At 38.4% G+C, this 16,711-nt stretch overlaps 1 protein-coding gene across 1 annotated transcript in view; it reads left to right on the top strand.

Moving 5' to 3' along the window:
• The first annotated feature begins 487 nt into the window (after positions 1 to 487).
• Positions 488 to 16,711, top strand: part of crtac1b (cartilage acidic protein 1b) — a 28,738-nt gene continuing 12,514 nt past the window's right edge. Inside the window, exons 1-8 of the mRNA XM_057342889.1 lie at positions 488 to 591; positions 3,803 to 4,013; positions 4,761 to 4,957; positions 5,067 to 5,203; positions 9,369 to 9,525; positions 11,836 to 11,970; positions 12,072 to 12,217; positions 14,754 to 14,890. Of these exons, the coding sequence (XP_057198872.1) occupies positions 3,811 to 4,013; positions 4,761 to 4,957; positions 5,067 to 5,203; positions 9,369 to 9,525; positions 11,836 to 11,970; positions 12,072 to 12,217; positions 14,754 to 14,890 (1,112 nt within the window). The 5' untranslated portion in view covers positions 488 to 591; positions 3,803 to 3,810. The remainder of the gene's footprint in view (positions 592 to 3,802; positions 4,014 to 4,760; positions 4,958 to 5,066; positions 5,204 to 9,368; positions 9,526 to 11,835; positions 11,971 to 12,071; positions 12,218 to 14,753; positions 14,891 to 16,711) is intronic.

Below are 16,711 nucleotides of genomic sequence, written 5' to 3'. Positions count from 1 at the left end.
CTAACGTTTATATACGCGATTTTCTTATGGATACACGAGGGATTTGTAATAAACATGTTCAGAGAGTTAAACAAAGATGTGTTTTTCATTAATTATTTCATTTTTTTATGTTAACTTTAGTGACGTCGTGCAAGCTATGGATAGTAGATGACTAAGGACGTCAAAATGGTTCTGTTATCGATTAGCAGACAGCAAAGTGCTCTTTTCCTATTGAAACAGTTTAAGGAAATACTTAAATTAAAAGTGCAACTTTGTGCCAACAAATCTAGTTTCGTCTGCGTATTTATTCTATTATAGCATTCAAAATGATATCCAGATGCAAACAAGACCTTCGCTTCTAAATTATTAAGTAGGAAGCCTCAGGTAAGTGCCACGTCATACGCGAGCTCCTCCCTCTCATGCAGTCATTGGCTTTCGGACTTTAATATTCCATGCCGCGGCTTGTGATTGGATAGATTCACATACAACTGATTTCATAAAGCAAATTCTTGGGAAGTTGTGTAAAATCAGTAAGAGATATACTCGAGGTCCACAGGGAATCTCTTTAATCGGTGGAAAATCATTTGTGACCGCCTCTGGATTCTCTTTCATGTAAGTAGCAGCGCTTTAAAAACTACTGCAGCGTGATTTAAGTTAAAACAGATGCTTTGATCTTTCCCTGCGCATCTCTTTTGAGTGTTCCGTCTCTTCTCCGTCCATCAGATGAGATGTGAAGCGGCAATGTGATGCGATATTAATAAAGCATCGAGACGTCAGTGAGTCAGACAGTCGATGTGCTTTTTTTACTTCCTTTTATTTCTTTCAGGGTTTTGCTTGTTTTGCTGTCATTAGATTTTTAGAAGAGTTTTTGAACGTACGATTTAATAACACTTTTCCCATTTTAGTTTTAGTAAATGGAATCTTTTTCGCAGAAGTATGCGCATGTTTTTAACATCATTAACATTGCTGGTTTATTTTCTAATAAATGCATTTGCCTGCATAAAAATAAGCATTCCGTGTGACTTTATATTAATTCGTCAGTTAAGATCCATCCATCAGTTTCATTTTCGCTTTTATTTATTTATTTTTCATCGATACGAATGTGAAGTTTTCCTTTAAGCTCACTTTATAGCACCTTCTTGCTGTAAGATATGAGCAATGCTTGAGTAACTGTCTGTGCTGCTGTTTGTCGCAGTCCGATTAAAGTCTGAAGCTGATCTCGAGGTGAATAAATAGCCTCTAGTTTATTAGGAGAAATCCAAAAACAAAACAAACGAGTGTAAAACAACAGTTTAGTTCACAATTTGACATTCTGCATCATTTTAAAATGACCATTAGACAAATATGAATCTTTAAATAATATCATTTAAAACACACCCATTATGAACTTTGAGTTTATAAACATGCAGGAAAAACTGTTCACATGTGAGATCATAATGCATATCATCTAACATCTGTTGTAACTGTGTTGTACGCTGACTGCGGAGAGCTGGAGCTGATCGCATCATTTCTAGGCAAACTACCTCTTCAAGATGCAGGGATGGTGCAAGGACATATTCACCTCTTGGGTTCCTCTGCCCGCCCGTATCTGGATTTATGACCCCGTAGTCGTGAAGAATTTTGAGTCTGGAACACATCCAGCTCTGGCCTCATCCGAAAGGCTTTTACATCATTGCATTATGGTGACAGATAGGATAATGTACAGTTTTTTGAGACTGCGGGTGTTCCACTGGCCTTATCTGACCATTGAGTGTAAAACGCAAAATAAATTACAGTAAAATGACATGTTTAATCTGCTTTTACTGTTTATAGGCTACCTCCGCTGGGAGGTATGCATATGAAAGGATATGATGCTGGGAAAAACAAAGTTGCAGCCATTAATAAAGCCTTGAGTCGGTGTGACAATTATCACTGTGTTCAAACCTTTTGTCCAGCATAATGACTAATGCAATCTCGCTCAAGGGCTTTGATTATAGGTGTAGCACTTTCATCTCAAACAGAAAAGAATACTTTAAGACTATCTGGATGTAAATTAATTGATGGCTTTGATGTTAGAGCTCTGGCTTTATTAGTGCTGTAATGACACGAAGAGACACACACACATATCTTCCCTTTTTCAGTCTCTCCCTTGCTTCATTCAACGTCTCGGTATCATTCAGCATCTCTGTGACCTTGCCCTAACTTCACCTACAGTAAAAACAATTTTTTTTCTGGCAGAAAAAATGTGCACACTTTGTACCTTTAGCTTGTCACTTGATTGATGTTAAAGGGTCAATGTACTGATGATACTGCCATGATGACAAAATTAATGTACATATTTTACTTGAAGTATTGGACTTACGTGTTACGTCACATGCGTCATATACTGTATATGAATTGTTTTGTTTTGTTTATTTGTCGTCTAAATAGTCAGATTTCACATGCTTTGCTTTTTGAGATGTGATGTCACTGAAACGTCATAAACCAGTCAGATAGATATATAGATAGATGGATAGATAGGTTACTGCACTTCTGCGTTCTCTCTTTGTCTTCTTGTCACATATGGATTTTGCCATTTTAAACGTCTGTCTCGTGCAGTAAACTAGCTTCGGCTCTCAGATCTTAATTTGGTCCATTCTGACCTGTCACGTGTCTGCGCTCTCTGTATTTATGTCTGTGTCCTGTGAGCGTAATGTGGGCAAGGTAATTGCCTCTTAACGTTGTTGAAAGTCATTCCGCCTTCAAAACTCACTGAAAGTGGATATCTCGTCCGTGCGGTTCAATTCCGTGTGTTTTACTGTTCCTCTTACTTGAGTGAGTCATAACCTCCGTGAAAGAGATTTTCACAGGTCAAGGGGTAAGTGTGAGGGGTCTGGTCATAGTTGGGCACTCTGTTTAAACTCTCCCCTTCGTGTAGGGACTGCATAGAACAAAGTGATAGTGTGTGGAAATTGTTTTTCAGATTCATTTAAACTTTTCACGTTTGTCATACGGCATCATTTTAAACATTCAGTAAATTAAAGGGATACTTCACCCAAAAATGAAAATTCTGTCATGAATTACTCACTCTCTAGTTGTCCCAAATCTGTATAAATGTCTTTGTTCTGATGAACACAGAGAAAGATATTTGGACGAATGCTTGTAACAAAACAGTTCTTGGCCACCATTGACTACCATAGAAGGAATAATTACAATGGTAGTCAATAGTGCCCCAGAACTGTTTGCTGTCCTAAATTCTTCAAAATATCTTATTTTGTGTTCAACAGAACAAAAAAATTATAAAGTAATTTATCCTACTATGGTAGTCAATGGGGTCCAAGAACTGTTTGATTACAAGCACTCTTCCAAATATCTTTCTCTGTGTTCATCAGAACAAAGACATTTATACAGACAACTCGGAGGTGAGTAAATGATGACAGAATTTTTATTTTTGGGAGAACTATCCCTTTAACACAAAATGACAATTCTCACCCTTCTAAACCTGTCTGCTGTTATTCACCCAGTATCACCATTCCTAACAACAGTTATTGCATGACGTAAGAAATCTTGTAGTAACTTAATAAATCTTGTAGTCAGGATAAAACTTTTGTAGCATCAGTATAAAGTTCATGGATTTGATTGCTATACAACTCACACTGATAAATATATACAACAAATGAACCAAAAGTGTAAATTATAGGAATGTATAATGTAGCTTTTTTTTAAATCAACATTTTATTTTTTTGTATCGAAATGAACAGTTTTCGTTTTTGTACCGTGGCTAGAATATCAAAATGAGCATATCTTTAGAATTTTTATCTAATAAATTTCCATCTATTTAAAAAAGAAATCCCTGGATCCACAGATGGCAGAATGTCAACATGGATATTACTGCTCGCTGTGGGTGCGTCGGCTCGTTTTGGAATGTCCTGGGGTCAGCGCTCCGAACCCATGTTTGCCTCCGTAACTCAGAGTATTTTCCCACCCGACTACGAGCACAACCCCACACAGCTGAACTATGGCGTGGCTGTGACTGATGTGGATGGAGACGGTGATCTGGAGATGTTTGTATCGGGGTGAGTGTTATGTTCACCTGTCATGTTGGATTTCAAATCATGTCCTTTATTTTTAGGAGAATGAAGTTTAAAAATGCAATTTCTGAGGGGATTTAAACATGATTTGTGCCTGGCTCTAACATGCTGCTTTTGTGTTGTTTGACAAAGTACTTTTTTGTTAAATTGACAAAGAACAAAAATATTTGGCAAGAAAATACCATTACCTCAGTTTGCGACTTGAAAGTGATGACTTTCAAGTGAAACAGACATGTCAAAGCAATCAGTTTGATTCATTTGTAAACCATTTGATAGATGATATGGTTTTGTGGATAGAGTGAAAGCTGATGAAAATGTATGCATTTAAACATTTTAGTGTTAAGAATAACCACGTGTGTTAGATTGCAGCTGACAGCTTTGTATCTCCAGGGATCTTAACAGTCTGCTTTTCCATCTGTTAAATGGCAGCTAAGGTTGAACTGTGGAATTGTGGGTCAGAAAAATGCACAAACAAGGATGTGTTAAAACAGGAAAGTTATGAAGGCAATGTGGTTGTTAAAACTTTGCAAGAGAATTAAGTTTATTTTCTCTTTCTTTAATCTAATACAGTCCAGGAGAACCAACTGAGATATGAAGACATCTTTACCGTAAAACACCTGTTTGGGTTTTGCACATGTAGTTGTGGCCTTATTTGTGATTTGACTTAAAATGACGTCAGATTTTGACATGCTTGTGCCAACTGTTATGCATGCTCTACTTTTTTCTCTGTAGATACAATGGGCCAAACCTGGTGCTGAAATACGACAAGGTTAAGAAGAGGCTTGTTAACATTGCACTTGACAACCGCAGTTCTCCATACTACGCGCTCCGAGATCGACAGGGCAACGCTATCGGGGTGACAGCATGTGACATAGATGGTGACGGAAGGGAGGAAATTTACGTCCTCAACACTAATAATGCCTTCTCGGGTATGAAACCGTTCCCTGGGAGAGGTTCTTAATTAAATAAAGTAAATGGACATTAGTTCTGTTTCATTTACTTTCTTTCTTTTATGTGATCTCTCTGTTCTTCATGCAGGGAGAGCCACATACACTGATAAGCTCTTCAAGTTTCGAAACGGCCGGTTTGAGGATCTCCTGAACGATGAGATAAATGAACACAGAGATGTTGCTAACCGTGTGTCCGGACGATCAGTGGCGTGTGTGGACAGAAAGGTAACGACTCGTGTCTACTTTAAGCTGACATATGTCACTTTGCCTCACTAGCGCCATCTCTGTTTGAAAGATCCAATTGCGTGTTGCATTATGTGCTTATGTTTTGGTGAGCTGAAGTCAAATGATGTCTAGTCTCAGCCTCAGACGTCACGCCCACAGACCGATGGCTGAACGTCTGATGCATAAGGCACACTTTTCTGGAAACACTTCAGCACGTTCAAAGTCGTAGTCTGATTGGTTGAATTTTTTCAGGATTTCAGGGAGACGTGCGTGTCGCTTTCTTTAACGGTCCGCCTGGAAACAACACGAAGCCGCCTGATCTAAGAAGTAAGCTGTCGTGTTTACAATTCATCACGATCGACTAAACGCTTAATTCTTAAAAGTATGCGAGGTTCACGGCATAAACTTATAATCATTTTGTTGCTGTTAACTTTTGACACGTTCGTGAATGTACACCGGTCTGTTACTGCGGGGACATTTCCAAGCCTCTAAACATGACGCGGCACGAAACGAAACGTGATTGGTTGCTTTACCTGTCAGTCATATGGCCTCTTGGACGGGCCTTGACCAAAGAAAGCGGCGATAAGTGGCTACGCAAGACTAAATGATGTCAAACTGATGTTTCTTACCAAACTGTACCCAAAACCTCAAATTATAGATCAAAAAAAGCTTACTGTTGTGAATCGGGGTAAAGTACATGGTTTTAAAGACTTATTATTTTTGCATGTACTTGCTCAATACCTGATTGCTGTTCATTTTTAACCCAAAAAGTTTGAAGTCAAGTATTCACTTGCACGTTGTTCAATATCTGTATATGACTCTTTCTTCTGTGGAACACAAAAGAAGATATTTTGAGAAATGTCTCAGTGGTTTTGTGTCCATACAATGGAGGTCAATGGGGCCCAATGACGTTTGATTACCAAAGTTCTTCAAAATGTCTTCTTTTGTGTCCTGTAGAAGAAATAAAATAAGTGATTGAAGAATTTTACGTTTTTGGGTGAACTACCACTTTAACTGTGAAGAACTGTGTGGTGCAAATTCATTCATCTGTATTTTTGTTCTGTTTCTTATTTTATTTTTATTTTTGGCTACACTAATAGAAACGAGAGAAACTGTTTTTCCCTAAAAGCCACAAAACTCCCATTTTGATTTTATTTGATTTATTCTAAACCTAACCTGGTGGTATTTGGAATATTTTCCAAGTTTTATAAATGTGCCTCTTTTCAGAAAATGTGAATAGTTATTTGGAGCCAAATGTTGTAAATCAGCCATCGACTGAACCAGAGAACAACAGCAATTCTTACAGCCGATGAAAAGTGAGTTCATGAGGGTGTTCTGGGACTTTTTACATCTTGTTACCGTCTGATGGTTTTTCTCTTTTGGCCTCCGAATCCTCTGTGGCCATCGGTTACTGTTTGTCAGCACTGTGGAGTCCTGCCCCGTTCAGTCAGCCAATATGATTGTTCATTTCCAGCGTTCTGCATTATTTGTCTCTGACAGCGAATCGCGCGCTGCGATAATTAGAAAACGCAAGGCCTCATTTGTTTTTCGTAAGGAGACGTATTAGAAGGAAAGCACAGAGCTTTAATTTGTCTCTCCGCACGTAGGTTATCAGAGCTCTCATCGTCCGACTGCGCTTCACCGCTACTTACTCCCGGACGGCATGATGGATGGCCAGACATGTCAATGATTTGTATTTAGTCCAAAACACAATAAGCTGAACAGCATATTTCTGCAATTACTTCTGGAATGCACGCTGTTGTGTGGAGCAGTCAACAGTGAAGGATGCTCGGTAGTCCTGGGGAAGAGCCGGCGAGGGATTGAAATGGATTTTTTCATCTGCAGTCATTTGACCGGGCTGATGGTAGCGGGATGGTGCTCCCTAAAAGTACTTCATAAATGATTTTATGATTTAGGATCGGGCTGATAATAGGTTTGAAAAGAAACAAAACAAAATGTGTTTGGTCTCATTGGAATTAAAGTTGGAACAAAAAAATGCCTATTATTGAATGTTACACACAAGTCGATTTGAAGTTAGCTGCAGGAATTAATTCCAGGTGCAGATTGTTGAGTTTGCGCTGTAATCGTGTCATCGTTTATATTTATTATTAGCTAGTCGTACAAGGTCACATATGTGTCACATGACAAACATTAAGTTGCAGTAATGCTGTTGAAACGGCAAAGCATACTGTTCTCACCAGATGTCCAAGGTCAACCAGCGTCACCAAGTCTTGACTAAAACGTTCTTTTAGCTACGTTTTTAAATCATTTTTCTATTTATCCCTTTCGACTTTAAAGACATTAATATACAAATGCATTGTATAGTTTGTTTCTCCTTGAGAGTGAAGCACCATCATTTGTCACTTGAAATGGACAGGAAGACACATTATGGGCTCGTTTCTTAAAGAAGACAGATTGATCCTCACATCCATCTATCTGCAGGAGCTGGTCATTATCTAAGCTTTATTGCCACTTCTGTTTTTCCTTCCAATGGTATTAAAGTACATTAGGACAAAGTTTTAACTTTTGCTTTGTTAGCTTTTAGCTTTTTAGTATGTAAACAGTTTAATGGTACTGAAATCGAGGGTCCCCATAAATATTGAGCCAGCTGAGTGGTGTGAAACATGCATTTCAGGGATGCTCAATTGAGTTTTTACAGCTCTGAGATGGGACCTGAATGGTTTGTAGTTTAAAGCGCACAAGGGTGGATACAGATATCGCCGTGTCCTTGAACATGGAGACCTGAGGTTAATCCAGTACGTCCCTGTAGTATGTGTACTGGATCATTTTTTTACTGGAAAGTGCACATGACTACAGAGCTACTCATTGACAGTAGATTTTAACGGGTTATAATTAATTTTACATTTAAGTTTTGCTTTTATTAAAAATTGCTCTTATTTATTATTGTGCACAGTAAAAGCTGTTTTCTAAAGCGTTTTATGCTATTTTCCATTTTCCAATAATGGTTTGATCACATTTAAGGAAGTGACGTTATAGTCTTTATAGTAATTGTCAAATTTGACATAACCCACAACTTATTGCGATAGGAAAGAGTTTATTGACGCTACACTAAATTAATAAATTAGGTAAATATAAGAAGTAATAGATGAAGAAAAGCTGAAATGCAAGACGACGTTATGTTTTGATGAGTGTGATATGTCCCAGTATTTGCATACTCGTTTGCTACAGACTCAAATCCTTAAAGTGATAGTTCACCCAAAAATGAAAATTCTGTCATCATTTACTCACCCTCAGAACTCATCCACAGAACACAAAAGAAGATATTTCGACAAAAGATGATAACTGAACAGCGCCAGCACCCATTCACTTCTATTTTATGGACACAAAACCAATGCAATGGGTGCCACTTATCATTACACATTGACATTCTTCAAAATATCTTCTTTTGTATTCCGTGTAAGAAAGAAAGTCATAACAATGCACAATTCACAAGTAGGTAAATTAAGATGCACCAAGAGTCTTTTTGACCACCAAAGTAAAACATTTTTACATCAGTTACATTCCACTAAACGGTTGAAACAGGATGATGTTACCCAAAACCTCTATAAATCACCTTCTTCTTTGTTGATAACCAGAGCATGAAAACCATTAATATCGTGACATTAAAAACCCAAACTGCTCCTAGAGTCTGCGGCGGCTAACCGCATTATTCTTTAATCTGTGTTTTCTGACCTAAAGTGGCGGTTGTGTAGAAACCAGCGAGCGTTTGACATTTTCATTGTTGTGCCTCATTAGGATTCTGGTCATGAGCTGCTGATATTTATATACTTATGTATATATTTTTTTCTTTCGCCACTTCCATGCTGTTGGATGGTGGGTGTCTTTATTGAAACTGTGTGCGTAAATTAATTTGCTTGGCTACCTCACTGACTTCATATCCACAGGGAATCTTTCTGATAATGGGGTGTGAAATTAATATCCAAGGGGAGGCGGCTGAAATATGCGTGTGTGAGTTTATGCGTGCGTGCATGTGTGTGATACGTGTGGCCGTGTGTACAGTATATTGCGTCTGTGTGTGCTCTGTGCTTACATTATGTGGAATACTGTTTGGCTAAATTTAAGAATTTCTCGCTCATAACAGCCATGATATGACGTGTTATTGCAAATATGACCTCAAAGTCAATGTCTGTATTTCTTCTTTTAGGGAACGGGACGTTATTCTATCTACATCGCCAATTACGCCAGTGGGACCGTCGGTCCGCATGCTCTGATCGAAATGGATGAAAGTTCCAGCGACCCGTCCAGAGGAATCATTGCGCTGTCAAATGTGGCCGAACAAGCCGGTGTGAACAAGTTCACAGGTTTGTGAGCATGTTTGTGAACGTGTGAGGCCTGTTTTATGCTTAAAAAGAGAATTCGCTTCAAATTGTCTTGTATCAACCTGAAGCGGTTTATTTTACAATAATGCTATCGTAAAATACTCGTACGCTGCAGATACAGTATGTGTGAAACGGGTCGAAGCATACGCCGATGCAGTGAATATATTACCCCAGACTTTAACGGCCGTGAGCTGTAGGGTCAGAGGTTTTTTGCCTTGGGCCTGATTTACAGCAAACCTCATTGCTCATATCAGCTTTGAATCACTGAGTTATAGACAGTGTTTATCAGCTAAAGCAGCCGGTAATAGAGAGTTCAGAGGCCTGGAAAGCAGCCCTGAATAAAGAGATGGAGGTTTTGCCGCACTCAGCTGTTTACGGCACTGAAAGTCGTGTGAAAGCGCAAGGACAAGTGAGTCGTATTTCAGCTCTGACTAACTCAATGAAGCAGCCGTACCATTAATAACTATAGGGGGAGCAGGCCTGTGGACCTCCATTCAGAGGGAAAAGCAGTTTTGTGGGTGGCTGTGAGGGAATGAGGCAGAAGATACCTAGCGTACAGGATGGTGATACCCAACGGTCAGAGGCAGGAGGGTTTCTGTGTTAACTTTTGTACGTGAAGATACTTTTTCAAGGGTTTTTCTGCCTTACTCTATTTGTTGATGCATATTAGGATTTAAACAAGCCCTAACCTTACTAAAATTAACCATGGTTTTACTATAGTAAGAGCGCTTTTAGGTGAATTGATGGTTTAATTATTAAATTATTAAAGGAATAGTTCACCCAAAAATGAAAATTCTGATAATGTGCTCACCCTTATGCCATCTCTGATGTCTTTTCTAGTTGTCATATGATATTTCGCCACAAGACAAACAAGAACCACTAAGACTTCAAGTTATGTGCTGCCATATTTGAATTCAGCACTAATATGCATTTGTTTGGGTTTTTCCTTCAGAAGACATACATTAAACCATCCGGATTACTTCAGTGATTGATTGAGGCGCTTTCATGATCATTAACGTGATGAGTCACATATAAGATAAAATGACAGCATTTTACTATAAACTTATTTATTTTGTGTTCAGCTAAAGGAAGGATGCCTTGTAGCTTACATCTGGGTTGGCATAATGGTTTTGTAAATTGAGAGAGAAGTTTAATTTTTGGGTGAACAAATCCTTTAATTGTTCTTAATTTTCTTTTTAAAATGTGAAAATATTGTTTGTTATTAGAGTTGGTCAAAAATGGAAAAGCGTAAAAATACAGCTCTGGCAAAAATAAAGAGACCACCCGGAATAATATTAGTTTTTCTGAATTGATTATTTATAGGTATGTGTTTTGAATTTTTTTTGTTTCATTCCGTAAACTACTCGCAGCATTTCTATTCAAAATAAAAACTGTGCACAAACTTGTCAAAATATCAAAAAAGATGCAATGTTTTCAGGTCTTGAAGAACACGAAGAAAACAAGTTCATATTCATTTTACATGCATTTGAGAAGCATTAAAAATATACAGCCGCGGAAACAATGAAGAGACCATTTTCGAGACTGATTTTAAAAGTTACTATTAATAGGTAAAATGATCATTTAACACATTTCAAATAAATATATAGTTTCTATTTGCATTTATTTGCAGAAAATGAAAACTGGAGAAACAGGTCAAAATAACAGAAAAGATGCTCTATATTTTTTTCAGACCTCAAATACTGCAAAGAAAACAAGTTCGTATTCCTTTTTAAACAATGCAACAGTAATATTTCTACATGTGTTTAAGAAAAGTTCAACAACATTTTAGATTTTTTATCAGTTTTCATGTGTCTTATCATGTTGGCAGACTTTCACACTACTGTTGGGTAATTTAATGTTACTCTTTCAGGTGCTTTTATTCAAATTTAACAAACACTAAAATGGCCAATATATATATACTGTATACAGTATATAGAAATGCTGTTTAAACTCAAATGTGAGGTCTCTTAATTTTCTTCAGAGCTCTATGTTGAATATAAGCTATAATCGTGCAATGAAAAACATTCAAATCAGGCTCATACTGTACTAACTGTAATTCAGTTAGAGGTCAGAGCTGAATTACAGCAGTGAGAACAGTGATGGCGCAGACGATGTGTTGGAGGAAAGCTGGTTAAATGCATACGTCCACACTCCCCGTAATGTGTTTCCGAGGAGCCAGAGTCTGTGTCAGCACAATCAGCGAGAGCCTGTGTCGAGGAAATGAGCTGGAAAGCCGCTAACGATTTCTGCTGTGGCTTCGGTGATGATGGCCTTCCATGTCTTCTGTTTCAGGGGGACGGGGGGTCGTGGTGGGTCCCATCGTCAGTCAGTACCTGCCTGATATATTCTGCGACAACGAGTACGGGCCCAACTTCTTGTTCCGCAACAACGGAGACGGTACGTTTACGGACGTGGCGGTACAGGCAGGTGAGCTGTCGATTCTTTGTTTCTTGATTATTTTGTTTTATAGGCCACACATTTAGGAAGTGAGGGACGTTTTTCTCTCTATTTTTTTTTTGTTCTCGCAGGAGTAGACGACCCGATGCAACATGGCCGTGGGGTGACGTTAGCAGATTTCAACCGGGATGGGAAGATGGATGTCGTCTACGGAAACTGGAATGGGCCGCATCGCCTGTTCCTGCAGCTCGGCAACCATCGCAAGCAAAGGTTCAAGGTGCAGTTTGTGAAATCACGATTTTTAGTGATTTCCATTCGCTATAATAACAGTCCTTAGTTTTGATTAGATGTGAGTATACTTAATGGTAGGCTTCACTTTTCATCTTTGCAATGATATGTAATCTCACGCAGCGAAAGTCGTGCTCCCTTTGTCTTGAGCTATATCATTAAATCCTCCTGAGAGGAGATACAGGAGATCAAATAATAACATATGCTTTCTGATGAGAGTCTTCAATTATTTTCTTATCAGAGTTTCATTGTTTGTAGTGACCTGGACCTTGTTTCAGCTGGTAGAGCATTCGAATGATTGTATTTAAAGACATTAAGAGTTAGGAACGTCTCTTTTTTTCGTGATCTCTACTGATACTGTATCTATGCTGAATCAAATCTCAATGTGATGATTTATTTTTTAGTATATCTTATAACATAACAAAGAGAAAACAGAATATTTTAGGAATCTCAAACGTTTTCTAAAACAAATAAATATGTTGTCATTTATTAAGCAAATAACACATTAAAATAACTAAAGATGAAAAATGAAACAAATTCTGTCATCATTTACTCACCCTCTTGTCATTTCAAACCTGTCGAAGATATTTTGAAGAATTGGTAAACAACAATGTTTACAGTAGAATAGAATAGAAGCCAATACAATAGAAGCCCATTCACTTCTATTGTATGGACACAAAACCAATGCAAGTCAATGGGTACCAGCACCGCTCTACTTGCTCTTCAAAATATATTTTGTGTTTTGCACGAAAGATGAGAGAAAGATGAAAGTCAGTTAGTTACGGTGAGTAAATGATGACAGAATTTTTATTTTTGAGTGAACTATCACTGATTGGCACTGTACATGGGATTTGTGTTAAAGATAATGGATGGATCATGTTATAAGGATGCATTAGCAAGCCTATTCTTGAATAAATAAATAAAAACATAGCGATACAAAATAAATTGATGAACACAAACTTTTGTCTGTTTATTTTCCAGTTAGACGTGAAGCTTTGGGACTGTGTCAGATAATTGTATCGACTTCAGCGGGTGTCTGTGTATTTGACTAGAGTGTTATGGATGGAGCAGCGGCGCGTGTGTAAATCGTCTCTGACTTCAGTTTGATCTCTGTTTAAAGAGCAGTGATTGGCTCCTTTAGCAGTGAGATAAATGTCAGGAGGAAGCTGTTTTATGGGGGTCAGTTGGTGGGTTAATGTCTCGTGGGAGAGATTACAGATGGATCTCCACAGGTGAAATGCAGGGTGGGGTATTGTGGCATTTGCCATTATTATTGCAGCAGGATTAAGATGCTGCGTTTTTATCCATCCATCAGTCTGTCTGTTCACGCTAGTGATAATACGTTTCCTGCATCTTTCTGTTCATCCGTCGCTAGCTGTTAGATGATCGGTATTGACTCACTGTCACTCCTCTCCTGGGTTCTGTCCAGGGATGGCCATCACCTCTCCTTCAACCAGACAGCTGAAGGTCACTTCATGGGCTTTCTCTTGCTGGCTTTATGAGCCCTATAATTAAAATTGGGCTTAATACTTGAGAAATTGCAGGCATGCTCAATAACTCTTCCATGACTCAATGCTGCGCTACTGAAGCGTGGAGATGGTGGTTACTTTTCTCAGCTTCTAGTTGTAGGCGTTGATTTACCTCCATCATCATTTACATCATTTTCATTACATTCATGCATTTTATTTAGAGCGACTCACAGTGCATTCAAGGCTATATATTGTATGTCAACAATTGTCTCCTTTTGAACGGATAGTTCACCCAAAAATGAATATTCACCATAAGGTTGTTCAAAATCTGTATTACCTTCTGTGACACACAAAAGAAGATCAATTGGAATGTGTCATTGGTTTTGTGTCCATACAATGGAAGTCAATGTTTTTTTAGTTACCAGCTTCTTCAAAATGTCCTTTTGTGTTCTGCGGAAGAGTGAAAGTCATACATGTTTAAAATGATATGCGGTGAGTTAATGAAAGAAAGAAACTTTCCCTTTCAACTAGTGATATTTCACCCAAAAATCTAAATTCTGCCGCCATTTACTCACCCTCTTGTCATTTCAAACCTGTATGACTTTCTTTCTTCTGCAGAACACAAAAGAAGCTATTTTGAAGAACGTTGGAAACTGGCACCCATTCACTTGTGTTGGTTTTGTGTCCATACAATAGAAGTGAATGGGTGCTGTTCGGTTACCAACTTTCTTCAAAATATCTTCTTTTGTGTTCTGCGGAAGAAAGAAACTGATATAGATTTGAAGGTAAGTAAAGGATGACCGAATTTTCATTTTTGTGTGAACTATCCCTTTAAGTCTGTTTTTAGTTCTTCTCAAGAATTTTAGGACAAACATTTTTGTCAATAACTCATTGAGAAAAAGGTGAGAACTCCATTAAGTGTTGCTACACTACAGTATGTGAAAACAAATTCTGAGCAATCTTATTTGTCTCTCTCTTGTAGATAATGCTTTGTATAAAGGTCCATGTGCCACCGTGCCCATCTGATATACTGATATCCTTGTTTCTTTGTATCAGGACATCGCCTCACAGAAGTTTTCCATGCCATCTCCTGTTCGTACAGTCATCGCAGCCGACTTCGACAATGATAATGAAATGGAGGTCTTTTTCAACAACATTGCTTACAGAGGACCGTCAGCCAACAGACTCTTCCGGTATATTACAAGATTTAAGTTATACTTCACCCAGAAATGTAAGTTCCGTCATCATTTATTTACCATCATGTTGTTCCAGACTTTCTTTCTTTGACACTAAAGGAGATAGAATGTTACAGTTTGTGTAATGTTAGGTATTTATTGGTTAGTTAGTCTTTTTTCACCTACATTATATATATATATATATTATACGTTTGTTATACACAAAAGAAAGAAAGTCAGAAAGGTTTGGAAAAAAACATGAGGGTGAGTAAGTGATGATGTATAGAAGATATACAATATATGGACAAAAGTATTGGGACGCCAATAGAAGGTCTAATAAACATGTTTATTCCAGTAATTCCAATCAAAGCAAATATTAATGCATACAATACCATATTAAAGGTCGGGTGCCACAGTGTTTCATGCATTCTGACTTCTTTACAATGTGCTGGCTTCTCATGCTTGACATGGTCAACATGTCAAAAAACGAGTTGGACCTATGACGTAGTATTTCTGTGCTCGATACACTCCCCCAGCGTTCCTATAGGTTTCGGAAACTTTTGTTCGAACATGAAATTCTGTTTCGTAACAACCTTTCTTAGTCCCTTATTGGACAATTCTCCCGAAAAAGCACGGCCACGCGTCAACCAGCGAGAGCGAGATGAAGAGCACGCCCACGCGTCAACCATGGAGAGCGGGAGAAAGAGCACGCCCGTCAATGTGCTCTTTCGATTCGCGAAATTCAGCTGTGTTTGTTTAAACGGTGTAATATAAACGGTGGATATAACGCTGGATTTGCAGATCGTTTGAAACTGACAGATGGAGCCGTGCCAGCATTAAAAAATGCCGGACATGAACCGCACGCGGTGAGTGAAATGTCTGTGTTTTGTTGACAGTCTGTGCGTATGTGCATAAGGTACACCACATGAACTTATAGTGAATCAACAGTTATGCAGGGATAATGCGATGATGTATTGTGTGCTCGTGCTTTAGTTCCGCCCCCTGCACGACTCCAGGGGCTCGCCTGTTTTCGTACAGCTGTATCTGTCTTTTATAAATGTGATCAAACTAAAGACTCTTCGAAGATACGAAGTATGCAATACTACAATACTACAGGTACTCAGGATTAATATGAGATTGGCAGAAATTGCGTGTGTTACATCCGCTTTGAAGAATTTTGTGTTCATCTTTGTTGCAACAGTTTTACAACTTATTCTGTTCTGAAAAGACTGTGTTCTTGTGTACAAGTCATTGATGGGTTTGGGTGATGAGTGTTTGGCTTAAAGTTGTTCAGCTAGGTTCAGGTCTGGGCTTTATGCAGACCGGTCAAAATGAATCAACCATTGCTGTAAAATTAGAAGGCACACAATTCTCTAGAATATATGCTGTAACATTAAGATTTGTTCTCACGGAAATGACTAAAGTAGTCAAACCTGTTCATAAGAAGGGGGCGTTCCAATACTTTGGCCATATAATGTATATACTGTAGTTTTTACAATTATTTAACAATGATTGTCCCAGAAATAGCTACTGTGCTATAAAAACGTGCCACACAATTGATCATGTTTTTTTTTTGAAGACTCACTTGATGATATTGTTTGATTTCTGCTACGCCTGAGCAGCAGCGACTTAAGGGCTCGGCATAGTCCAGGCGAATTGCGCTTTCGTTCTGCGTTCGGGGGTAAAACGAAGCTGGAAAACGTTGAGAGACGGTATAGTGTTTTCGAACAATCCAACACCCCATGGAGGCGGGGTTTACATGACGTATGCAAATAGCCTCTGCGCATGTGGCCACACAAACTACACACCCACCTATTACGTAATGGTCATGGACCAATG

This window comes from Triplophysa rosa, linkage group LG9 (genome assembly GCF_024868665.1).
Source record: "Triplophysa rosa linkage group LG9, Trosa_1v2, whole genome shotgun sequence".
Lineage (NCBI taxonomy): Eukaryota > Metazoa > Chordata > Actinopteri > Cypriniformes > Nemacheilidae > Triplophysa > Triplophysa rosa.
This window is presented reverse-complemented; position numbering and strand designations above follow the sequence as displayed.